This window comes from Pagrus pagrus, assembly GCF_965226575.1.
Source record: "Pagrus pagrus genome assembly, chromosome: 1".
NCBI classification, from domain to species: domain Eukaryota; kingdom Metazoa; phylum Chordata; class Actinopteri; order Spariformes; family Sparidae; genus Pagrus; species Pagrus pagrus.
Window position 1 is genome coordinate 28896075 of NC_140185.1, and position 25773 is coordinate 28921847.

Consider the following 25773-nt stretch of genomic DNA (forward strand, 5'->3'; position numbering starts at 1 on the left):
TCGCTGATTACGTCACACAACTTCCGCTACAGAGTATGACTACTTCCGTGTTGACCCACGTTTTCTCACGAGAGAGCACAACTACACGCTGGTGAAAAAACTTAGTATTTTTGAATTCCCACAATGAGGCCACTAACAGACGAAGAGACGAAGACGATGTTTGAGAAGCTGTCGAAATAGTAAGTTGACCCAGAGGACATTTTGTTTGCCTGCTAAGACTCAAATGCTATGAAACCTGTTAGCATCCCTGTTAGCTTAACGTGTGAGCCATGTCTTCTCCCTCAACAGCATCGGGGAAAACATAAAGCTTCTCGTGGACCGACCTGACGGTACCTACTGTTTCCGGCTACAGAACGACCGTGTGTACTACATGAGGTAATCCGGGATACATTAAAATACATGTGCTCTTATCTATCACTTCTTTCACTTCGAGAAATGAATGTGTAATTCGTGTTCTGCCCACAGCGAGAAAATACTGAAGTTGGCCACGAACATATCCCGGGACAAGCTCGTGTCAGTGGGAACATGTTTTGGAAAGTTCACAAAGACCATCAAGTTCCGCCTGCACATCACAGCTCTGGATTTCTTGGCTCCCTATGCAAAGGTGACTATGGGTGCATCTCATTTCTCTTATTTGTGTCTTTGCTGCCATCAGTTGCATCCCCTCCTCTCTCCTTTGCTCTTATCAGTGGAGGTTGGATCAACAGAAGCATGCACATATTTAATAACACTGTGACACGTTTCTCCCTGCAGAGCTTCAATTTATTTATTTTTTTAATCTGTCATGACTTGCAAAAGCTTACAGGAAGAGCAGGGTACCCTGTACTGACACAGTTTAATGGTGTGAAATGTCAATTATTAGTGGTGGTCTATTTTTGGCCTGCTTGTGAGATGTCATACTGGAATATGCCACTCTCCAGCTGTATATACTGGTTTTGACTGACAAACCCCTGACATTATATTGCTGCTAAATATACAACATGTCACTAATCTGACAATTTATGCTATATAGAGGTCAGTTGCTCTTATGTCAAATGCCCAGATTAATTAAAAAAAAAAAAAAAAACCCAGTGAGAATCGGTGTATGCAGATGGTATCTGCCATTAATGTTTTTAGAAGCCATATGGCCGAAGAACATCAGCAGCATAACAATAGGCCTTTTCACAGCAGACAGTTTGACTTGGCATAGTAGGAAAAGCATAGTAACTGTCACAGTAACACATTCACCAACTAAAACTCAAGCTGTAGTATTTAAAATTGACTGACTCAAGTTAAAACGTTTTACTGAGCAACCAGATGAGACTTATTCTGCTTTAAGAGATGGCTCCTGCATGATTACCCCTTTGACACAGTCAAGGCAAGCATATTTTTGAAACAATCCTAAAAAAATTATGGTTATACATTATGGATATTTTAAAATGTAATCACTAAATATGACCTCCATTGCTATTCTGCTTGTGTATACAGCCAGTCCTGTTGTCATTCTTTAAAAAAAAAAGTTGAAGCATTACATCTCTACTAATAAAATTAAGTCAGGTAAATTCATGCATGTATGAATAACTTGAAGGACAAATAAAGGAATTCTGATTCTGTCCTGTCATCAGTTCAAGGTGTGGGTGAAACCTGGAGCAGAGCAGTCTTTCCTCTATGGGAACCACGTGCTAAAGTCTGGGCTTGGGAGAATCACTGAGAACACTAATCAGTACCAGGGAGTCGTGGTCTACTCCATGTCAGATGTGCCCCTGGTAAGTTTTGTAACTATGATGACGCCACACTCCCCGCAATGTCAAGTGCTTATATCCAAACAAACTCTAGTGCTAGTGTAACTCTGGAGGAGTTATTTAATTTTAGATCATACGACAGATTTCTATCTCCGTCCTTGTTCACTGATGGGATTTCTGTGCTTTATTTCTCAGGGTTTCGGCGTGGCAGCCAAGTCCACTCAGGAGTGTCGGCGAGTGGATCCCATGTCCATTGTCGTGTTCCACCAGGCCGATGTGGGAGAGTACATTAGGAATGAAGACACATTAACATAAAGATGCATCAACAGCTGGACTGTCACATGCCCCTTTTCTTGACACACCCAGGAACATTCACTGAAATTCACAGCTGCGGTTTGTTTTAACAGAAATGGTTTGATTGAAGTGTCTGGTTCTAGGGCACCTCAACAGCAGATGCTACAGTTGGCCCATATTTCCAATTCAGTCAAAGGACTGAAACAAAGACCTCTCTTGACTCACCTTGGGATACTGCTAATTTGCCAGCTGCAGGTTTCTCTTGTCACAACAACCCCTAATACCGTCACTCTGGCTGCGAGTCAAATCATGTTTTTGTAAATGTCATCCTTTTCAAATAAATCCATATTGTCTTTGTAAATATTTGTCTTTGTGAGCTTGCTACTGTATGTAGGGCTACAGTGAAAATGATTATCAGACACTGATGCAGTTTTTATAGCAAACAGACAACTACTTTGCAAGCTGAAACAAATTTATTGAAGTACAAATTGTACATTAACTTTAAATGTGATTAAAGGGTTACCTTTAGTATTTTTCAACCTGGACCCTATTTTCCAACGTTTGTGTTTAAGTGACTCATGGGGACAAGAGTTTTTGAAATTCTTCCATTATTGAGTGAAACAACCAGCAACCACGACACAGGTTGCAAAGTAATCCCTCTGGGCAAATGTGCACTGTAAAAATACAACAACTGAAAATGCTTGCAAATGTCAAATCATAATGCTTTACATAGCATCTTTACAGAAAATGAAAATTGCGATTACAATGCAAAAATGACCATTCGCTCAGAGATCAGGGGTCCGAGGTCAAGCTGGGATTCTTACGGTTGTTTTTTTGCTTTGGACAGTAGCTTGGCCGCTAGCGGTAGCCGTGTCTTTCTGACACGGAAGGAGGGGAGAAAGTTGAAAAGTTGTTTCCGATTTCCAAAAAGTGTTGCCCCCATTACTCACTTAGATACAGAAACATGTGAAAATAGGGTCCAGGTTGAAAAATACGGAAGCTACCCTTTAATGTACAAAAACTGGTTAAAAAAAGAAAAGAAGTGCCCTGTCCTTTTGAAGTCCTTTTCAGACCATATTTAGCTTTTTCATTGTACGCCACCGATCCTTAAGGTTGATATTTGTTCGATTTCTGAAGGAGTAATATGTCTTTATCTTAGTCCAGTTGCCCTCTCCGAATTTTTGGACCCCTTCTTTCAGCTTCTGCGTCTCGATCTCAGTCCACATCTGCAATACAACAGGAACAAGAGGTCACTCAGTTTTCTGCTACTTTAAAACACCAGCATAAGACAGACAACATCGCTGCATTTTATTTCTGTCACTGTTGCTGCATTATAGTGCAGCCGACTATACTGAGAAGTCCGCTTGCATATAAATTTGGTCAGCTGCTAAAACCATCAGACATCTGAAAGTTGTGGGTCTCATTGGAGGCAAGAAGCGACCAAACTCATGCTATCCTTTCTACATCAATGTTTTCTGATTGTAGTTTGATATTTCAATAACTTGTGAGTGTAGCCAACCTTAAGATCTGCCAAAAAGAAATGCACCCCAACAAATCTGTTACTTCATTTTTTACTTAGATATTACAAATCTAGGTCTTGTTGTACTTACCCTCTTCCTTTGGCCTGAGTTTGAACTGTTGCTCTCGTTGTGCGATGCTTCCAGGGAGGAAAAAAAAAAGAGGATATTTTACTGCTTGAACTATTTTTTCAACTAGATTCGAAAGTATTAATAAGATAAAATATTACCGCTATCCTTTTTGGAGATGAAAAATGTCTCTTCATCACTCCATCTTTCCTTAGTCTCCTTTGCATTATAGAACAGCTCTTTCCTGTGAACAAAAGAAGAGTTTATCATGCTTCATAATGCTAATTCATAAACAGCTGTGAAAAACAAACAAAAAAAATATTTTAAGACCTTTTAAATAAATAGGTCATTTTGAAGTGATATTGCGATTACGATATAATTCATGATTACATTTTACATCACAATTTTCATTATAACTGAAAAACTAGTAAAATCATGATGATGTGGCATTTCTCCAGGTCTCTGCCAAACAAACATGTTTTATTACATCTGGAGAACAAGCTTTGTAGGCCAGGGGGGTATTCCAGAAAGCGGGTTTTGTGAAAACTCTGAGTTTGTTAACCCTGAGATGAGAGAAACTCTGAGTTTTCAGTTCCAGAAAGAGAGATAACTTAAACTCTGGGTCTGTTACCGCGGTAACTGACTCTGTGAACATAACCTGCTCACTGGCAGGTTCACCTGAAGAAACCCTGAGTCTGACGGAGCTGTCTGACAGCGGCTGTCCTTTCCTTCAGTCCGATCATGTTGAAGCAGAAATAATTCACACAGTTTTACACCAGGAGGAGAATTTAGATTAATTTAGATGAGCTCTCGCTCCCTGACGAGGACTGGACCGAACAGTAGACCGCTCCTCATCAGTCCGTCATTTATATTCTCCGGCCGCACAGCGAATATCAGGCTACACGTCATCGCTGACGTGCTCTCAGATCTGAACCATCCTCTGCGTTTTTTTTGTTTGTTTTTTTTGTTTTTTAATCACTTCGCAGGTTAATCAATCACCTTCAGCAGCAAGAAGGAGGAGGAGCCACCGTGAGACTGTTTTTATAGGTAGGCTATTTCATTTTCAGCCGATTTAAATGAAATAAAATAGCCTAAAATAAAACACTGAACAACATTCAACCACTTCCCCAAAGGCTAATATGAAAGAAACTGATGTTAAATTCCAAATGAAAAGACGACCGCATCTAAAACTCTGTCAGTGATTTTACGGCCGCAGCCGTGTTGCTTTTTTTTTTTTTTCCCCCAGAAAATGTCTGCTTCCTGTTTTCTCCCCTGTTGCCATGGTGAATCACAGTATCGGAGCTCCATTGATGATGGCTTTTTACTAGTCGTCAGGCACGAGCTCAACTCAGAGTTAACATACTCAGAGTCGACTTACCTGACTCAGATCAGCTGTTCTGGAACTGAAAACTCAGAGTTTCACTTCACAGGGTAAGTCAACTCGGAGTTCATGGATAGACTCAGAGTTTGTTGAACCTCCTTTCTGAAATACCCCCCTGATCATCTCTGCAGCACTACAACATTTCATTAAAACACTGTTTTGTGACACATTTTACCTTCATAAAATAACTGCAGCTCTTACAATCTGGATATTGCACCTAGTCATATTCCAATTTTGCGATTAATGGTGCAGCCCAAAGTGTTTGTAATGAAACTTGAATGAAATAATAATATTTAAGTCATCAACATGTGTAACTTTTGTGTGACTGTCAGACACCCAAATGAATTCTGGGAGGAAAACAAATACACAGGACCTTTTGGCTTACTGAATCATGGCGATTGTTTTTGTTGGTGAAAGCTACAACAAAGTAATCTATATTCATACTTTAAATGTTATTTCATTTTTTTAAATTAACTCTGTCAAAATTTAACAATCTTTGCTATTAACTTTATTAGAACAGTTGAACTCTCATTAGGTATTTCATGGAGTGGAGAATTACTTTATGAAAAAAAATATTGCTGATGAAACGTTAGTCTGTCTTGGTCTACATTGAAAAATGTGACATTAATTAAAGTCTTTTGCGCATGTATGGCTGCTGCATATCTAACATTAACGTATAGCAGTTATCTGTCTGTATCAATTTGTTTACGTTAGATTTAGAGGGAGAGGGAGATTAAGAGGATGTAGATATTTTCAGCAGAAGTGGCCCTTAAATGATGATTGACTCAGCGTATCCTCCATGCAAAATGGTGACGTACTCCCCCGCGGTCAGTGGAGGCTGCGCAGCCATTGGCAACTATCAGAGTCAAGTTCAGCCCATGAAAAAAGTTTGTAAAAAGGTCCCATTGGTGCCGTATCGGTCGACCTCTATTCTAGAGTATTTTCTGCTAGTATTCATTCACAACAGGTGAATTAAAGCTGCTCCTGTTGTAATCTTCACTTACCATTTTGTAGTATGACCTTTGTCTTTAGCAGTGTCCTTGTGAGGGGTGGAGCATGTTTGAGGGCCCCGTTGATGAGGATGGGGATTGGGTGAGCTGTCCAAAGAAGAATCTGTGATATGGACCTCATCTGTATTATCAGGATCCCTGCATAAAAACATGAAGTTAATTAAATAACGTTCGTCCTTGAATCTTAACTAACATAATGATGTCAAATGAATGTAGTGTTTGGACTTGCCTGCTGGGAGGATCATTGGCCAGTTGTTTCTGAGGTTTCTGCACTGGGGTTTTATGGGGAGCAACTGACGCCTGTGGCTCTTCCTCACTATCGGATGGCATCTGATTGGATTTAGTGGACTTTCTGTGTGTTGAGAGTTGAGACAGTCAAGATTTAATCAGAAAATTTCAGATTTGTTGACCAAAATCATGGTTTTCTCTGAAATTCAATGGCTATGTTCTTTTCCTAAGGGTGGGCAATCAGACAATTTTAGATAGTGATCGATTTTGAAGGTGTCCACCATCCACTTTTCTGGAGAATCACAGATTTACATTTTAGATCATGGATCGTGGGTGCGATTGAACACATTGTGATATTTTTTGGGTAGTCTGCCCACTCCTATTTGTTCCCACAATACAACTTGTGAATATAGCCAACTCAAGACTTCTGCCAGTATGTAATGCACCCCAACAGATCTGTTACTTTATTCTTTTCTTTTGTATTACAAAGGCAAGTCTTGTTTTACTTACCCTCTTCCTGAGGCATGAGTTTTAGGTGGGGCTCTTCCTATGCAATCCTTTGAGAAAAAAAAAGAAATATGATATAACAAAAAATTCCCAACTACATTTACACAGGATTAATTAGAGGCAGATATTTAATAAAATATTACCGATACCATTTCTGGGGTTGAGGTACAACTCTCGTTGAGAGGATCGTTGGCCAGTTGTTTACAAGGTGTCTGCTGTGGGGTTCGGTAGGAAGCCGGTGATTCCTGCAGGTCTTCCTCACTGTCTGATGACAACTGCCTTGACTGAGAGGAGTTTCTGCATGATGAGAGTTGAGACTTAGTCAAGCATCGTCCAGGAAAAGATGGATCAATGGATTCAATGGCCATGTTTTAAACTGATGCTTTAAGCTTCCCACTTTAATTTAAATTTACATTACAGTGAGATTAAAGAGAAACTTCACTGGCTATCAGTGATGTTTTAAATCAAGTGTTGTGTCCATATAGCAGTTAAAGGTCTGTCAGGTCTGCTAAAACATATCTACCTGATGTTCCCAGATCCCCGCCGTAAAATGGAGACCTTGTATTTTCCTTTTTTAACCATACACTTTGGAACAGATGACCCCTTACCATCAGATCGTCCAGTTAAGGCAGCATTTTTCAGATACAAAAGGTAAATACTTTTGCTTACATTTTTCTACATGTCAAAGTCTCAGGGCCTGACAACATAATCTCCATTAACTGTGGGCTGATAGGAACAGGCCTGTGTAATGGAGATGCACTGAGCAACATTTATTTATTTGGCTGTTTCATGACCATTTTTTTTTTTTAAACGTGTGAAATAAAAGAAATGAATATCGCCTATTGTATTTCCATGGCCATCTGATTGATCTTAACTTCATGCAAAAATGACACTGATGTATTCTAGGATAACCTTTTAAAGAATGATATGTATTTACCTACTACACATTTGATTGGCCCTCCTGCGTCGTTTCCGTATGGGTACATCAACTTCACCGTCTGTTAATGGGCTCTGCAGCTGTATTTTACTGGGTACAGCTGGTGACTGTGGCTCTTCTGTTCCGACTTCATTCTCCAGGTCCTGAGAAGCTGGTGTGGACTGACAGCTCTGTTGGCTGTCTGGCTCGACCACCAGTCGTGCCACGGTGAAAAGCCGCCTGCTCTTCAGCACTGAAGGTGCCTTGGAACGTGAACCTGCCTGAGTTTCAGGAACAACATCCATTTGTGGTGGTTGGTCGGCTGGGGAAGCCTCCATGGGGCTACCCGAGGCTCTCTGAAATAACCCATCCTGCTCCGAGTCCCGGTTGGTGTCCTTTGTGGGAGTGGGTGAAAGGCACAGGGATATCTGTTCCTCTCTCTCCACTTCTTCCTCCAGCTGAGCAAATGTTCTCTCAATCAACCCTGCAGCCAAATCCTTGTAGGCTGCCTCCAGCCTTGTCCTCTGGCTAATTGTATATTTACTGAAAAATAAGGTAGGAGACAAGAAGAAGAGATTGGGGTGTTAGGCCAGAGAATAAGAGCGTCGAGTAAGAAAGGTTTTCATAAAATTGCACTGGAATCATTCTAATCAGATATGAAAAAATACTGTGCAAAAAAATATCAAGCACAGTAATATTCAGTTATACGGATGATACAAATGGTTGGACTTGCTGCTTATGGTATGTATGAGTAATAGTAAAGCTAACAACTGGGGGAAATCAGTGTTTCCTCCAATCTGTCCAGATAATGGCAAACAGATGGTTCGATGCTAAAAAAAGAAAGAAAAAGAAAGGTCTATTGTTAGCCAGATGGTGCGTTTCAAAACTCTAAAAAGGCCCATTTCAAATTGATGTTGTTCAGTCAGGTGATGAGCGGGAGTGTCACACCATGTTACGTCAGTTGATATAAACCATCCATCTTCGGCTTAATTAGTTAAAGTTAGTGCTTTAACAGCAGTGATGAGCTTGTTTGAAACGAGTTAAGAGGTAGAGGGAGCCTACCGTAGTGCAACCTGGCCGGTGTTTGTTGGTGGACAAGAGGACGGACCGGGTTCTTCCTGCACATCAGGACCAGCTGCCTCCTCATCTGCCTCTGTGAGTCTTTTGTCATTCAGCATTTTTGCAGCCTGTTACACATACACAAACCAAAATCACTAGTATAAAGACAAGTACTTCAGCAACACATCAACAGAGTTGCATCTTTGGACCGATTAAGAAGAAGTAAGGTCAACAGAAACTAGGCTTTTTTTATTGAACCCTTATGACAAATGTCTTAAGAGGACTCTTGGGGTGAACTTTGCAGTGCAATACGATCTCAAACACAGATAATTAAATCCAATCATTCATTCAAATTAATACCTCATAAATATAGAGAAAGCTAAAAAGAAAAAAAAGGAAAGTTCCTATGCAACAAGCCTTTAAATTGTGCTAAACACACTGCAACGCACCCTGAGGAGAAAGGGAGTATCGACTGGGCAGAGCCTTCTGCAAAAGGCCAACATCTCCTTTCTGAACCGTTGGAAGTCACTCTGCTCGATGACTTCATGCATTTTACTCTTCTTTCTGATGAGCCCCATGAATATAGCTTTCTACAGAGAACACAGACATTCAATAATGTGAAACACATGGCATGCACACAAACACAGAAATGAAGCCAACTATGCTAAAATTAACAAGTGAAAAATGTATAGTTTAAGCATCATTTTCAAAATGTATAGACATGCAAGTCAAATTGAAAAGGACAAATTTATACCTGATCTACATAATACTTTCAGGCTGTGTTTAATGTTAAAACAACTTCACTGGTGCTGAGCTACTCATACGGCTATCCATATATGTGTAAGGCCTTGAGGCTTTAATTACTGAACTCACCTTGCCAACCATTTGTTTGGGAAAGCGTGTGTTAAGAACCTCTTTAGCTTTGTCAAACTTGTTGTTCTTCATGAAAATTACCACAATCTAAAGACAGAAAAAAAAAACGTGATTAAGCAAAGCTGAAAGCAAGTGTCTTTAACACACACACACACACACACACACACACACACACACACACACACACACACACAGTAGGTGCGGCATTAGCTTCTTATTCATCATTAAAACCATCGTTTTTGATTGATAACTGTATGTCCTTGTGTCAGTAGACATCACAGTTAAACCAATGCAGAATTTGAATGTAAATGAATAACAACAAAAATGACATTAAAAAAACCCTTTATTAAATTAACAAAATAAAAACATACCATTTCTTTAAGTGAAGTGCATACATTCTCAAAATCTTGCTGTGGAATAGAGTTTTCCTGGTTGATTTCTTCCAGCAGAAGTAAGGCTGATTCCAGAGGACTTGTAGACTCTTCAGGACCAAATAACTCATCTGTCAACAAAGAAAAGATTAAAATTAAACGTTGTGTTTGGGTCACAATAAATAAACAGGATTGGATGTATGCTCAAGCAATGATTTAGGGAAAGCCCTGAGTTCAGTTTTACAGTTGGGCTGCAACTATATCATTTGTAATGAAACATTTGTTTGGAATCTGAATAACAATGTAGTACTGTAGGGGTTGTGTGGAGTCTATATTTCTGCTCGCGATACAATCTTTTGTTGATTTCTTTGTTGTATTTTGTGTTAAACAACTTAAAATGGTTCAAGAATAACTCTACTTTTTTATTCTCAATTATCAGAGTTGAAAATTCTCCAAATGCAACATTATTGTAGTATACTAGAGAATTAAACTGCAAGTTAGGTGAATAATAACTCATATTTTTAAGATATCTTAATTTCTTTGTTCTGCATTTTTTGGCATGGAGCCTGTTTATACTATGCACAGATACAGAAGTACACACATAGATGCAACTAAACTAGACCCCCCAACAATAAACATTGTTAAAAAAGGGATGTGCCATGATGAATGCATTCATGTTCTTCTCACCGAGATTTTCACCGTCATTGATCCGGGAAAGGAACTTCAGTACTTGAATCTTTAACTGCAGGTCTTCACCATCCTCACAAGGACGACCCAAAACATCTGTAACAATAACAATAAATAAATCTGTAACAATAAATAATCTTAAAGGGGCTCTATGTAGTTCTGTAGAAGAAATTCAACCCCAGAAACTTGATATTTACAATATTAATGAGGTAATGACACAAACTACTAACTGAATAAACAAGCTGTTCTTAGAGGAAAATAAGGTCCCCAGAACACTGTTTAAAGCTAGAAAGGTGGCAGGGTCCGCCAAATAAACAAAGTAAAACAGTATGAAATACTGTTCTTTAAGCTCAGTTTGTTTATTCAGTCATGAAAGCACAGAGAGTGTGTTTATTTAGTTTGTTTAGGCACAGAAAAAATCTGTTGGAATTGTATTAATACATGTTTTAGAGTAATCGACTGAAATGCTTTGCTTGAAAACAGCCTTTAGAAATATTCACAAATGAATCTATGAAACCTTGCAAATTTCAGGCCACTCACTAAATCCAATAAACTACTAATGCCTAGGAGACACACGGGTAAACTGTGCACTTTAACGAAGTGCCCACTCTAAACACTACTTTGCGGTTTTACAAAAACAGACACCTATTTGTTGGTTTCACAAATGTACGTGTGTTCAATCACAGCCTCTTCCCGGAGCTTTTCAACGGGACCTCTCAGAACTGTCTTCAATTCAGCTGACAAGCGCGAAAGGGGCTAAAGCTACGGCTAAGCTAATTTAGCTATCTGTAGGAGAACAACACTGTCGGTAACGAGCGTGGAGCACAATTCAAAACTGGCCAGTGCGACTATTTAGGACACTTAACATGCAGTAGATAAAAAAAAAGTCTGCTAACACCAAAGTCTGCCGGACACAACGAGTTGAGTTTAGCTAACAAAAGTTTAGTTAGCTAAACAAAGTCTAAAACTAGCTTCGCGGTAAGAAGTGAACGGCGGTTTGTTACTCACTGTCAGTTACATCTCTTATGTCACGGAAGTCCGCGTAAAGCTCCTTTTGAAACAACTCTAGCGCCAGAGACACATAATAATCAACAAGCCAGCGGGTAACAAGAGTTTCGACATCAGTTAGTTGACTGTTTACACTTTCGTTTGCCGCCATGTTCACAACATGTCCTCTTCGTCGTCGTCTGATCAGACTTGAGCGCAGTCACGACTTCTGAAGGCGGGGAAAAGGCAAGGAAGCGTGGGGGTTTTATTCTCCGAGTCTGACTTTTCAGGCAGCCCTTCAGTCCAGCTCTGTGCCACCACCACATGAGTAAACGTTTAAAATTGTGGATTATCTACGAATAGTGTTGATGATGCAGAGTCAAAACCTGCCAATCCAATTGAAGGAGATTCAATTTGAGAACAGCTTTGGAAAGAGTGTTGCCTGTGAGTCCAAATGCAGGGGCTTAATTTATCTAAACTACTTCTTCTTCTCTGAGTTTATAGCTGGTCGCACAACTGCAGGCAGCACTATACTGCCACCCAGTGGCTTAAAGGAGTACTGTCGATGATGTTTGAATTATTATTATATTATATTATTATCAGACATCTCCTACTCCATATCATGTCTGTTACATTTGATCAACGACCTAATTATGTTCCTATTTTGTGACTTGCTTTAGGAGGGCATCTGCATAGCATTGGGTCAGAAAATCACTTTCCGTTCTTCTTTACTGGATGTTTTTTTTTGCTTTGATGCTGAAACAATTCATTTCTTCACTTCCCCAATTTCAATTCCCCACTGCATCTTATTGTATCTCAATTTCTGTTTGCCCATCCGTTGTAACTGACAAACCCACCGAACTGCCATCTACTTTGCCCCCTCCTTTTTTTTTTTTTTTTTTTGCTTCTAGCAGATCTGCAGCATATTTTGTGAATACCACAACACTTTCTACATTATCCAGAAACAAAACACAGCAGCACAGAAAAGTAATTACATATGGCAGACAATCAATCACAATTTTTAGCTTTAATTTAATCAAGTTTATTTTGTAAAAGAATGACATTAAAGATATGACATTATAAGATTATGACACATTAATTAAAAAAAACTTAATAAAACATTCCATTTATATATTGTTAATAGTAACCCTTATATTTTGTTTATAAAGCTGAAGGACTTTTGTTCTTGAGGAAACATTCTCTCAGGAGAGTAGGAAACAAAACCTTTCTCAACTGTGCATGATGTTAGTGGTAATTCTGTGAACATCCATCCTGTTGAGAATCATTTTATACTTTACAAAATGTTATTTGACCTGCATTTTCTGCCTGAATCTCCTTTAAATGCCAACTATTGTTAGAAAAGCCTTTGACAGAATAGTGTTGTATTGAATCACACATTTTTGCAGTCTCACACAATCCTCTCCCCGTAGTGACTGTATTATTTTACGTCATACAGCAGAAGGCGGAGACAATACAATTACCAGTATAACCATTTAAAATTCATCATTCATCGATTCTGTTGATGAGCATGAATGTAAAACTGCATACCCTGTAAGAGAATCCCAATTCAAGAGAAAAGGATCACAGCATTCGAGTACATCAAACAGGACTATCCATTTGTGAAATACATCAACCAAATCCCAAATTATTGCCCAAACTAGACCAGTCAACACCAAATACTTACACTCAATCAACAACACAGCAATATTTGTCAATCATAATTAGCTCTGATGTTCTGCTACTTCCTACAATACAACTCAAGGTTGAGCAGTGTTTTCCCTCTTCAGATATTTTCTTCTACTCTAATGACATTTTGTGTTTATTAGACTCTGGGCCTCTTATAATATAATCTTACCACCATAACCTGCAACTATTTCTTGATGACAGCTGTTGCTGGAATGGCAACATATTTGTGCACCTGCCAAACTAAACAGCACACATCTTCCTGTCTTATGCGCATGTATGATATACAGCTTGGATATGATTTTTATTGACGCACTGCGTGTTTGGCTAAACTTGACTCCTCTTCATTTTGCACCTCAGAAATTAAAAACAGTACACTGAGCATGTTAGGATAAGGGACTTACTGAATTCAGAGAAAATATAACATTGTTTGAAAAAAAAATGCAGGTGCAGTCCAGCAGAATAAAGGAGACATGAGAGGCCAGCATTAATAAAATCCCCTGATATCAGTTAGCTTTCAGTGCTTTGTCCCTTTGTCCCAAAATAGAGAAGTTTTACATTCTAACGACAGCATGTTTCTTAAAACATTATAGCCATAGAGCATCAGATATAATCATTTAGTGTAAACAGTGGAGACGGAGTTCCTTCTCCTGACAACCACAGGTGAGAACAAACAGCAGTATATTGTCCGACACGCGATAACAATGTGACTTTGAGAATCTAGATTTGACAATACTTCGACAATACCAGCCCATCGGTCAGGACTTGACTTTAAATCCTGAACTCTAGATTCAAAAAGCCACATTCTTCCAGTGCAAAATAGGCCCGTTGATTATGTAAAAAATAGGAGACAAGTTGTCACAAAATGAAAAAACACTTTGATAAATATAGCAACAATGGCAAAAATCTTTTCAAGCTGATAAATTCACTTGAGAGAATGATTTTAAAGGCATGGATATGTGTTTTGATAACACTGGGAGAGTTTCTGCTACCGTCCTACCACTAGATGTTGCAAGCCTGACATTTCTGGAGTAAAGTAGGAAAGGCTTTGCAAGCATCTGCTGAGTTCCCCAAGACTTTGTTCAGTATTAAAGCTTGTACAATGAGCCTGGTACCTCAGCCCCTTTCAGCGAAGCAGTTCCTTTTTAATTCTACAGGCTGACTGCACAATGGAGCTTGGCTCTGTGGATCGGAATGAGCTCACAACGAGCCAGAGGAGGCTGTGCTAGTGTTTTAAGTTCTCCTTCTCAAAATGTGGAGCATGAAAAGCCGCCGTGTCTGAGACTTGGCTCTGTCTCAAGGGGTTTGTGAGGTTGTTTTCTGAGAGTTTAAATGCTAAGAAGTGTAATCCAGCTGTTCTTGCATAAGGATTCCTATTATACACAGAAGTGGCCTTCCAGTCGGAGTGATGGTCCAGTCTTCCACGCTGAAAAAAAAAAAAGTGAATAACCATTCGAACTTAATAACATTCGGTCTTTTCAGCAGCCAAAGTTGTTCAACCTGAATCACTTTGTTATGAAAACACAGGGAGGCATACGAGTGGTCTGGGGGAGGGTCACTGATGGGTTGCACAGAATGAGACGTGGAGCAGCATGTAGGAGTGATAGAATGGCAAATTATGGACACATAGACACAACGAATACAAAACGGTGATTTTTTTTTTTTTTGTTAATCTAAATGAAGAGTCAGAATAACAGTAGTCATCTCCAGTGAGTCATTATCGTCAACTTTTGAGGAGTGGTCACGCTCATGAAAGGTAAAGAAGCTTCGGCAGCTATTTAAAAAGGGGAAAATAAGTTTCTACTGGCTTAAAGAATCAAAAATTCAGCCCAAGGAGTGACAAACATGGCAAAGGAGATGAACAGATAGGAAAAGCCACTCGGTCCTCTTGAATAAGAATGAGGCTTGTGTTCATTTGAAGATAGTAAAAGCCTCATTTCCTGGCCGAGATGCTGACTGATTGAGCTGTTATACATGCAAATCAAGGCAGCGCAGTCCCATGTCTGATGTCCACTCTGCTCCATATTCAGACCTTTTCTCAAGAGCCATGTAAGTAGTGCATGTCCTTGACTGTGATTCCCTTGTCTGGGTCCATTCGAGCAGTTTCAAGCATTTCCCCATTGAGATCCTCTTGTCTGGGTCCAGTGATGATGAGAGATATGTAGCTGATCCTGCCTCAAAAAATTCAAACTCTACTCATGAATCTCATGTGTGCAGCAAAGAAAATAAACTGCTAAAGTTGTTTACTGAAGGCGCACGAGTTGAGTTCAAACTGCACCTCGGACGGTCTCACAAGGAATTAAAGACTCACTTGAGTTACATACTGCATGCTTTACCTAAAAACACACAAACAAACCAAAAAAGCTGCTCACATTAGTAACAACAGTCCACTTGGTCAGCAGACCAAAGCTGTCGGGTTCACATCAGCATGAGAAAGTGAGAATACAAACTTTCAGTGGGGGTTGTGATGCACTGGGGCCCGACTAGAGCAGCTTGTCCCCCCTGTCACCCACACATGAAGGACAGCCTCAGGGAGCAGAGGTCCATATTAGCTCCAGCTAAGGAGGGCGTACAAGTATCCTGCATTAGCGACGGTCAAGTGTTGGTGAGCAGCATCAGCATCAGTCTGCCCTCCTCTCAGACAGAGAACTCTGATCCGCTGCGGCGACCATGGGTCAACAGCAACAGACGCCGCAGACGCAGGCCTGTGAATGGGTTGCACCACAGAAGGGAGGGCGGGCCGCCAAACACAGTTTTCATTCCGTCCCATCTCATGCGACGCTCCCACGTGGGCTTCTCATTTTTAAGACGTTCAATCTCCTGCAAGACATTCAAACCCCTCTATAAATAAAAGATTCCTTATCAAAGTGTCTGTTGCTTTGGCTCATTATTAGCATGCTAAGATACACAATTACATTAAAACCTGAGAGAAGACCTATATATAGCATTTACTGTATTAGACAACAGAGCATGCGGGGTACAGTGGATACTGACCGTCTCATCATTGCAGATGGAGTGGATCTGTGTACCAAACATTACAGCTGTGAAAGTGAGGAAGAGGATGGCCTCGAGACAGAGGAAGATCAGCAGCAGCACGGACACCCCTGGGGAGAAGTCACTGCACTCTGGTCACAAGAAGGGAGGAAGAGAGGTTTTTATTTTGTACTAAACAAGTGAAATGTCAAGTGAGACACCAACTAAAGTAACACTGCATTTCGAAGAGGATGAATTCTTTAAGAGCCTAAAAGCAAAAAGTAGACACTTGGGTAAAATCTTGGCAATCGTGGTTAGCAAAACTGCTGGGAAATATTTCCTTGCTAAGTCATCTTGTAGAGGGCGCTAGAAGCTGGAGTTCTAAGACTGAAATGTTATCTTCATTTTCTGGTTCATTCCTACAGAGACCCACAAGGGAACGGGGAAGATCAGTGGCAGCTCTGTGATGACTGTGCAGCACAAGTCCAATGACCCGCGCAGAGCAGCTGTTCTTACGACAGGAAACAATCACTTTCCTTTTTCCACTCTACCTCTTTTAATCTCTCTGAGCAGATTCAGTCTCTTGTATAAATATTTGTATTTTCTGACTCACAAACTACATCTCTCTGACATTCACTGATTGCTTTTTTGACGCCCAACACATGACATACTCTATGCTTCCTTACCATTCCACTGGACTTTAATACAGGTGAAGAAGTGCATCCCACTGAGGCCCAGGGCATGGGCAGAAATCAATGCTATGTACATCTGCAGAAAGGAAAACAGAACGGGGGAGAGAGATAATGAGATAAAGTGACAGGTTCAGGGATAATGTAGGCTAGTTCATGTCACATTTGTTATAAAACTCTTGTTTATATGATACTGTGATGCAATATGTTTGTTTTTTGTTACTTTGAACCTCTCTATGGGCATCTGTCAGGGGAGAAAACTAAATATGTCATCACACAGGTGACCTTGTACTGCTCAGCAATATATGACGGCTTTATGTTTCTGTCGTCAAAAAAGTTCCAGTCAGCATATGAAGCCATAAAAAAGTGCTGATGCTGTCATGAGAGCCATAAATGACTATGAGAGTACATTTCATGTAGGCCTGTGTCTAGTGTGCACAGCATCAGTGCTGAGCTGTGAACCTCAGCTGGTTATTTCATCGTGAAATACTGGTGGCACAATTTTCAACAAGAGAAGGGAAAAATTAACAAGGTAAACACAATGTATCAAGGTCATTTATATTTCATTATACAAGCATAACGAAATTAATGTTTGTAAACACGTATACACCCAGGAAAAATTTCTGTGGTGCATTTGTTAAAATTTGTGTCTGAGTGCATGTAATCAGCAGCAACAACCTAGTGATGATAATATGGTACGGATGGAGATGGAAAATCAAATGGACTACTCAATGTCTGTACTTACAGTAAAAAGTACAAAGAATCTCTGATTCTTTTCTCCTACGCAGTTATTGACCCAGGGACAGTGGTGATCCATCTTCCGGATGCATCTTTTACAAATACTGCAGGCGGGAGAGAGATGTTAATTTGTCATCAACTATACTGTCTCTGTTTACACCAAATACGCTTCCACAGATGTTTTCATAAGCACAGTTCGGGAGCTAACGTAGCATGTCAGACTGACCTGCAGTGATGTGCCCTCTCAGGCTTAATGCTGCAGCACTTCGGGCATTTGTAGATGACCTCACCAGGCTTCAGCTGTAAGCTCTCCATGTACTCCTTGGTTGCATTGCCCTTAGGAACTGCACCCTAAGGAGGATGGAAGACAGACACCGACAAATGCTGTCAGTCATATAAATATATTATGGCATTATGGCTCATTAAGTCAAGCTGTGCTTCTTCGTGTATGCAGCAATTTAACCACTTTTTAAAAAGGCTTAAAACATCCACTATTTGGACATGTTGTTCCAGTAATAACTTGGGTGTTAGACTTTGACTGAATTTACAGAAACATTTGCATGTTATTTTTCAGCCTGACAAATGGTATGGCAGATTTTAACTAAAGCAATCTCTTTGGTGTAGGAGAGACCTTTTCAAGCTTAGGCAAACCCCCAGTTTGACACACTACTGCACAACCTTCTGTGTACTATTTTGGGCTTTGAAATGGAGCAATTGTTCAGGCTGGGCTGTTGGGCTAGAAAGCACCAGTGGAGCTGTCATCACACATCTAGTTTCTTTGAGCGGGAATGAGTCAGTGTTGCAACAGCAGCACTAACAATATTTGACCTACAACCCCCTGGAGCATGAATTGACTGAGTTTACCAAAGAGTAGTCATAAAGTATCAGTAACACAGTGCAGAAGAATGAATCCCTGTTGCACTCACTTTTCAATGTGTCATCACACACCCCAGTAGATATGGCCTTTATCAATTGTTTTGAGCAGCTGTCAGTGGAACAACATTACACACTACTAACTTAATTGAACTTTGAGGAGAAAAAAGTTACTTTTTCACAAATTCAATCATTTGTAGTTCGTAGTTCATTTCTTTCTCTCCTTAACATGCTTACCGGGTCAGTCAACATGGTGCGCAGATGTGAGGCCAGTGCCAGCACGGCCAGCGAGTTGAAGGTGGCCCCGTTCAGCAGTGAGTACCAGAAGCTCTTGCTGGGCAGCAGCATGACAAAGTTCACTACGAATTCAGCGTACAACACCAGGAACCAGGTCATGCCTGCGCACACCATCCCACAACTGTCCTGAATGAACCACAGCGTGCGGTTTCCTGCAGCATGGCCCGCGTGGGGACCCCCGACTATCACTCCGGCTGCCAGGCTCCCTGTCTCCACATCAGCCCCTGCCGACAGCAGTGGGTGGTGCTGCTCCATATCTCGCAGTCGGTGGTTTGAAGACTGCATCCTGCCCTAGGGAGAGGGGAAACATTCAAGGTAAGACTAAATTTAGGGCTACTGTCTCCATCTCCTCACAATAAAAAAGGACAAAGATATACAAAAAATCATGAACTATAAATGATATTCATACAAACTGCACAAATAGGCAATAACATTTACTAAGAGCACAAAAAAGCCAACTAAATCATCAGACATTGACCTTTCCTTCATGAAATAAATGAGTCACAGCAATTTACAGTGTTTGAGGTCTTTTCAGAGAGAGCCCACAGTAACAACCGTATTGATCATGAGAATATTTTGTCCTGATGTCAGAGGAAATGACGCAGGCTCACAAAAGACGTTAGGAAACATCACACAAGGACCCCGAATATCTTTTTTTTAATCTTATTGAAGTCTGTTCTGTAGCATTTTTAACCAAAGAGTTGGACGGAAAACCAACCAATATCACCATCCTTACACCACGCTGCTGGTGGGGCATGGAAAATTTTTGAACAAGGGTGAGTCAACCTTGGACTTGAGCCTTGCTGCTGTTATTCCAAGAGACATGAGTCATGGTGTTTCTTCCTCTCTTTTCATGTCAAGGTCACAAGAGAACGTTCAGGGCCAGCTTGAGACCATGTCCGCAGCTTAAGATAAATCAATGGCTGCCCTGATACCTTCAGGAAACTGATCCTCAGGCTGAGGTGCATGTGAGGAATACGGCTAATAATAATCTGTAGACCCAGTTTTACCCTCTGCTGGCTGTGACTCACAAGGCACTACCAAAAGATACATAATAATCTTTGATTTTAGGTCCTGTTGCTGTAACTCAACATGCAATTTACTGTTAGGTTGGAAAGAGGTCAGATCAATAAGATCCATCTACAAATATTCTCAAAGTCTAACACAACGGTGAAATGGCCTAGTTTTTTTAAAATCAACTGTTATATATTACACTAGAAAACATCATTCTTCCTCACCAAAGTCAGGAACTACTTTAATATGCTGAAACCTATCTACAGTTCATTTATTCCAGTTGATTCAGTGTTAAAATGTGCATTTGTTCACTTAGCACCGACAGAGCCAGAATAATGATCAGTATTTCCCTTACTGCTGAGAAGGTGCAACTCATCATCCTATCTAGATAAGCAAACCACACCGCAAGATTTCATTTGTAAATAAGTGCTTAAATGTAGAGCTGCGACGATCGGCAGTGACTACTTTTGATAAACAATTAATTGTTTCTTTATTTTTCAAACAAAAACTGTCACACATTTGCTCCAGCCTCTTAAATGTAAGAATCTGCCACTTTTCTTTGACGTTAATAAATGAGGACAGGAATCATACAGGAAAGACAATATAAACGTGCTGTGCACATGTATTGCATGCCCAGTTGGGATTGGCTGTCTTAATCAACCAGCCACACATATATACGGCTGTCCATCCCTGAGATGACAGTTGTTGAAACAGTCGAAAGAACAACCTGCATGAAAAAATCCTGTTTAACATGCTGTAACATCTTACCAGACACTCATTATTTAGCCATTAATAAGCCATACAATTGACTCGAGCTGTTAGGTAGGGGTGCTTATTGCATTTGTTGGTGTGGTGTCCTGGCAGACTCTGATGTAATGCTTCGAAGCAAAAGACTGCTTCCTTTCGCTAAGTGCTTAAATCAAATGAGACCTTTCCAGTGAGATGGCTGGTGCAGAGCTAAGCTTTCAGTCTTTAGCTGACTAGCCAGCCAGGCAGCCTTCCAAACACCACACTGCTGTTGGTTTCTGCTTGCATCCAAAACTTTCCATGTCAGTGGGTGTCATTGAAGTTGCTTGCAAAATGGAAATGCCAACAAAGACAAGAGGTGTTTTGCCCCGCAGAGTTGAAATAAAACCCCAAACAAGCAAAGATGTCTTCTAGACAGCCAGAAGATCCAGTTAGGCGTCCAGTTCAGGCCACACTGTGGTTTTATTGGCATTGACTAAGACTAAAAGGTATTCTATTTAAAAAAATCTAAATGATTGATGGCTGGCAAAATTGTTTTATACACTAAGACAGGCAGGCCTGTAAGAGGCTGGTTATGCAGCAGATTTGTGAAAACAACTGTAGGAGCAGCAGATTGGTGTGGGTAAAGTCTGGCAAAGGCTGGTGACACAAATCTGTGCGATTGACTTTAAAAAGGCGTAACTGAGGTTACACGGCACAAACACTGTGTAGCTTTTAATATAAATTTAAATATTTGACGTAGGACACATTTCACTCAAAGAATTTGAACAAAGTGAAGAAAAAATACTACAAAAACACTTTATAACAGCTAATACAAAATACAAAGTAAATACTGTGGTGCTAATAATGTAATTTGTAGGTTTGTGTGAGTATGTGCAATAACATAAAATACAGATCTTCCACTTTCATGCAAACCAGATTTCTAGGGGTCATGGATGCGTCAGTGTTTCAGGTAAATTTGACCCTGGTGCCTCTGTTTTTAAAATAAAACATATGCTTAAATCTCACGTTCGTTCTCCATTGTGCATAATAACAAGATGAGGGAGGTCTCAAGCTGATTGGGATCAGGGCAAATCAAAGCCTGTTTAATGAACTGGTACTGGCTCTATAAAGCCTAGTATTTTTCAGATCATTTAATTTTTACTCAAGCTACCCTGGCTGTCAAAATTGCCCCACCAATCACCATTAAACAGCGGAAACGCAGACATCTGTCAGCAAGTAAGCAGCGTGTAAACCACAACACAGCCACGCAGTTTCACTTACTGACATGACGGCAGCAATGGCATGCATCACTGACTGATGTGAGCAAAGCTGAATTGCCTTTAAAAAGATTAAATTTTTCTCTACCATGAAGATCAAGGCTGGCGGCGAGGCTGAAGGAAGCACTGCCTCAGCTGATAGCTCAATTTCGAACATCAAAAGAGTAAGCTCGGAAAAAGGTAGTGACTGACTGATCTGGCTCACACGTTCACTTTGTAGTAATTTATTGGAGCAGCATGTCGCAATGACAGGGAAAAACTGCAAGCATTCAGTTTCTGAGGTTGGGAAATACTGGACACAAGAGGCTCTATCAGTACAACCATCTACTGTCAAGGCAGTGCCGCACATGTCAGGATAAAGATATAGTGAAGTCGCAAATGCTGGAAAATGTTATTTTCTAGAAGAAAAATCACCTTAATTTTTCCCAGTCTGTGATTAAGAAACACGACAATGAAATATGTCAAGAAATATTACAGTGACGGAGACAAATGTGACCTGACAAGAGAACACAGGTCGGCAAGGCTATTTGTAGAGGCTTTATGCGTACGTGCCACAGGGTGCCTCTGTCAATTTGACTTTTAATGAGTGTATTAGTTCAATTTCAGTGTTGTTTACCACATAACACCAGAGCTGAATGGTACACGGCTTTCTGTTAAACAAAAAAGAGAGTTTGCATTGTCCTTAAGAGGACAGAAAACGCTCTTGGCCAGTTTAAGGTGTATTGATTGTGTTGTGGTCAATGAAAGGGAGGTCCATTAAAGCTACACCAGCTGCTTGTCCAGCTGTCTGCCCTTCCCGGTCAGAGGGCGCAGCACAAGAGCCACTGGTCCCTCTCTCCTTCCCCCTCCTTTCCTTATCTCTCTTCTTCTCTTTTCTCTGGCATACATAACCTGCAGTCACCTCAGTGTCATCCTGCTGCTCACATCACTTTGCAGGGTCATCAAATGCTAAGTCATAGCGAGGGCTGGCGTCTACTGCCCAAGAAAATTAGATGAGACAATAGCTAAATACAAAAATAGTCCTGACATAAAAATGGGTTTCGATTTACTGAGTGATTTTATGTTTCACTGACACATTTTCTGATTGTCGACCAGCTTAATGGCCAACCTAATGTCACTCGAACTGAGAACAGTGAGCGGACAAAAATAAAACCGCCCCTTGATGGGAATGTTGACAAAACCGAATAAATTACAAAGAATCAAAATTGTCATTAAAACTACAAACACAATCAACACGTTATTTTCATGGCCTACTCTGTACAAACATTCGATCTACAATACCCACAACTAGATAAAATCCTTTGTATGCACCACAAGGTCAGCCGTTCCAGCTATATTAACACGCTTTTTTAACAACTATCTCTTAAAACACTCCATTGTTTCATCCAACGATCTTAAAGACTTGTTTTCTATGCCTGGTGGTTGACAATAGCTCGAGACTTCATTCACTTTTTATTCACACCATTATACTTTTAAGTGGGGATGCATGGTTATCTCTACACTTCATCAGTGTTGACCAAGAAAGGCTTTCAAATGAAATACTGGCCCGAAATTAACACTTCTGCCAATAAGATGACACTGGCCACGTAATGCAAACTGTTGACAAAGGAGCTGTTTTGCCCATTGAATGTGTTCATTTAAAAAAATATTGTATACCATTATGAAAGGGCTGGCATAATCATATGTTAATTCCACTTCTGATGAGATTTGATTTTGTCTGCACTTAGGTGGATAAAACTATGGCATATCAGACATCGGCAAAAATCCATAATGATACATCATTAATTTTAAGTTTATATTTTAGCATTCAGTGTTGTAGGCTTGACTTAAAACTAAAAAAAAATGCCAAGAAGAAATTATAAAACTTTCAGCCGGGTTGGAAGGGACTTGCTCTCTGGTATCTATGGTTTACTCACAATCCACAGCGTAGTACCTCCCTAGAAAACCTCCTTTCTGCGAGCGGAGGTTAACATGTGGAATGTCACTTTTCCAGCTGTTGCATGAGAGATAAACACATTAAGGGTGAGTAGCTTTTGCTCTGTTTGCCCCTGTTACACATTCCTGCTCTGTGAGACAAAAGACATGCAAACTGAGAAAAGTGTGGGGAGACATACCTAATATGATCTCTCTTTATAAAAACATGCTGTGGAGGGTTCCTCCTGGACCAGCATTCAGGATGAAGTACATATGTAGACTGGAAGGTAGAGGCTGATACCTGCAAAAAAAGACACACACAGACAAAATGTATTTTACCTTTTGCTCAAAATGTGTTATTAATATACAAACACTTAAGTGAGAGTTTATCGGTGTATTACACACTAAAGAATTCATGAAGGTTACAGTGTTTAATTTTGTTTGCGCCTATGAGTGTACACCGAGCGAAACACCTCTCTGCAATAAAATGCAGCACAATTCAAAAGCACCAGAAACTACAGCCCCCAAAATGATCATACAGTTGGATCAATACCTCTCTGAGACAGTTGCAACAAAACCCTAAAACCGCCATGAGGGAGCATTTATTGGAGCCTTGTTGAAGTACGCCTATCCAAAACTAATAAACCGGCAACTGAGTATGAACACAGTTACCGTAAATTAACACAATTTGTACACGGCTTCCTCCTCAGCTGAATGACTTTGTGATGACTCTGTGTGATTTCCTCGACTTTGCACATCTTCCCTTTTTTTCCTCCCAGGAAAACACACCCAATGATGATGGCTATTCATAGCAAATATGTGACACTGCAAGTACTTTCTGCTAACACTCTGTTGAGCCCTGAAGATTTCCCCTTACTGACTTGACTCTTGAGATGGTGAATCAATCATATCCAGCTTTTTGTCTAAGTCCAAACCATCAAACGTCAGGGGTAATATACAGACATGCAGCAATTACTGTACTGACAAACACAACCCACCACCTGCAGGATTTACTTAAATCCTCACACGATTCCTGAAGTCAAACCAACAGCAGAAACTGCAGAAACCTACAGAAGTATGTATATTATTCTGTGTTAGGTTACTACACTGACATGCAGTTGTCATTTTCTCATCCATGGCAGAGGTTTACGTTGGTTTAAAGACCGTCCAAGCTAAAAATCCAGCCAGATAATACTCAGATTTACCCAGACAACCCATCATCAACAGATTACTAACTTAAAGGAGGTGTGACTGAGATTAGAGCCCTACCTCTTATCCCTGCCATGATAACTGTAAAGGTCGTGACTGAAACTGAACACTGTCAACACACACACACACACACATAGAAAGAGAGAGAGAGGGAGAAAGGGAGAAAGGGAGGGAGGGAGAGAGAGAGTAGCTCGCTAGCCTGACAGTTCACATGCATCCGTACTGGATGGTAAATCTCGCTTGCTAACTAGCCACTAACAGTAGCTAACACAGCTAGCATGCTAACACTGTAAGCGGGCGACGAGTGCAGAAGCAGAGCCTCCCGAGTGTCAGCTAAATGACATACCTTAATATTCCTTATTCATTGTATTGGGGACGTCCTCTTCGTACATGTTGTTGTCCCGTTTGAGCTGAATTCCGGCTCCGACGTAGCCCGTACCCTCAGCGGCAACACATCGCTCTAACAACGGGGCTGACAGTGTCCAGTAACCTAACGGCTGAGCTTCCGGGGTTCAACCTCGGCTCCCTCCGTCACTCTTCGTGAACTCCCGGGGAAATCATAGCTGCTCCAATAGCCCCACCTCGTGGATTGGGACGGAACTGCAACCACAGAGCTGCCAGAATCACAGTCCTCCACTCGTAGGTGCTATTGGCTAAACACAATGCATGGGACTCCCCAAGTACACTTATATAAATACTACTTATCATCATGATAAACATAATCTACAGTTTGTAAAAGGCTGTTAAATGCTTCTGA

At 40.5% G+C, this 25773-nt stretch overlaps 3 protein-coding genes across 7 annotated transcripts; 1 reads left to right on the forward strand and 2 right to left on the reverse strand.

The window, feature by feature from the left end:
- Positions 1-27: 27 nt before the first annotated feature.
- On the forward strand, positions 28-2376 carry nip7 (NIP7 nucleolar pre-rRNA processing protein). Its single transcript, XM_084384091.1, has 5 exons — positions 28-179; positions 289-375; positions 466-604; positions 1605-1745; positions 1917-2376. Exons 1-5 carry the CDS (start codon positions 124-126, stop codon positions 2034-2036), a joined length of 543 nt encoding a protein of 180 aa, XP_084240217.1. The 5' UTR covers positions 28-123; the 3' UTR covers positions 2037-2376.
- Positions 2377-2993: 617 nt separating this feature from the next.
- terfa (telomeric repeat binding factor a) lies at positions 2994-12048 on the reverse strand. 3 transcript variants are annotated; one of them, XM_084383795.1, is made up of 14 exons: positions 11775-12048; positions 10634-10729; positions 9947-10077; positions 9576-9662; positions 9152-9292; positions 8706-8830; positions 7665-8186; positions 6877-7024; positions 6731-6777; positions 6222-6344; positions 5987-6130; positions 3763-3845; positions 3626-3672; positions 2994-3241 (listed from the first exon to the last, which is right to left on the reverse strand). In XM_084383795.1, the coding sequence occupies exons 1-14, from the start codon at positions 11944-11946 to the stop codon at positions 3083-3085; spliced, it is 2025 nt and encodes a 674-aa protein (XP_084239921.1). In that variant the 5' UTR covers positions 11947-12048; the 3' UTR covers positions 2994-3082. The 3 variants fall into 3 exon arrangements, with proteins under 3 accessions (XP_084239921.1, XP_084239920.1, XP_084239922.1); XM_084383794.1 differs by having other exon boundaries at positions 6871-7024; XM_084383796.1 differs by having other exon boundaries at positions 6871-7024; positions 11642-11884.
- Positions 12049-15508: 3460 nt separating this feature from the next.
- zdhhc7 (zDHHC palmitoyltransferase 7) lies at positions 15509-25519 on the reverse strand. Of its 3 annotated transcripts, XM_084340753.1 has the most exons (9): positions 25363-25519; positions 24008-24108; positions 23810-23886; positions 18814-19164; positions 17930-18054; positions 17711-17807; positions 16963-17044; positions 16298-16428; positions 15509-16123 (listed from the first exon to the last, which is right to left on the reverse strand). In XM_084340753.1, the coding sequence occupies exons 4-9, from the start codon at positions 19156-19158 to the stop codon at positions 15941-15943; spliced, it is 963 nt and encodes a 320-aa protein (XP_084196879.1). In that variant the 5' UTR covers positions 19159-19164; positions 23810-23886; positions 24008-24108; positions 25363-25519; the 3' UTR covers positions 15509-15940. The 3 variants fall into 3 exon arrangements, with proteins under 3 accessions (XP_084196879.1, XP_084196880.1, XP_084196878.1); XM_084340754.1 differs by lacking the exon at positions 23810-23886 and having other exon boundaries at positions 18814-19159; XM_084340752.1 differs by lacking the exon at positions 23810-23886.
- Between the last annotated feature and the right edge of the window lie 254 nt (positions 25520-25773).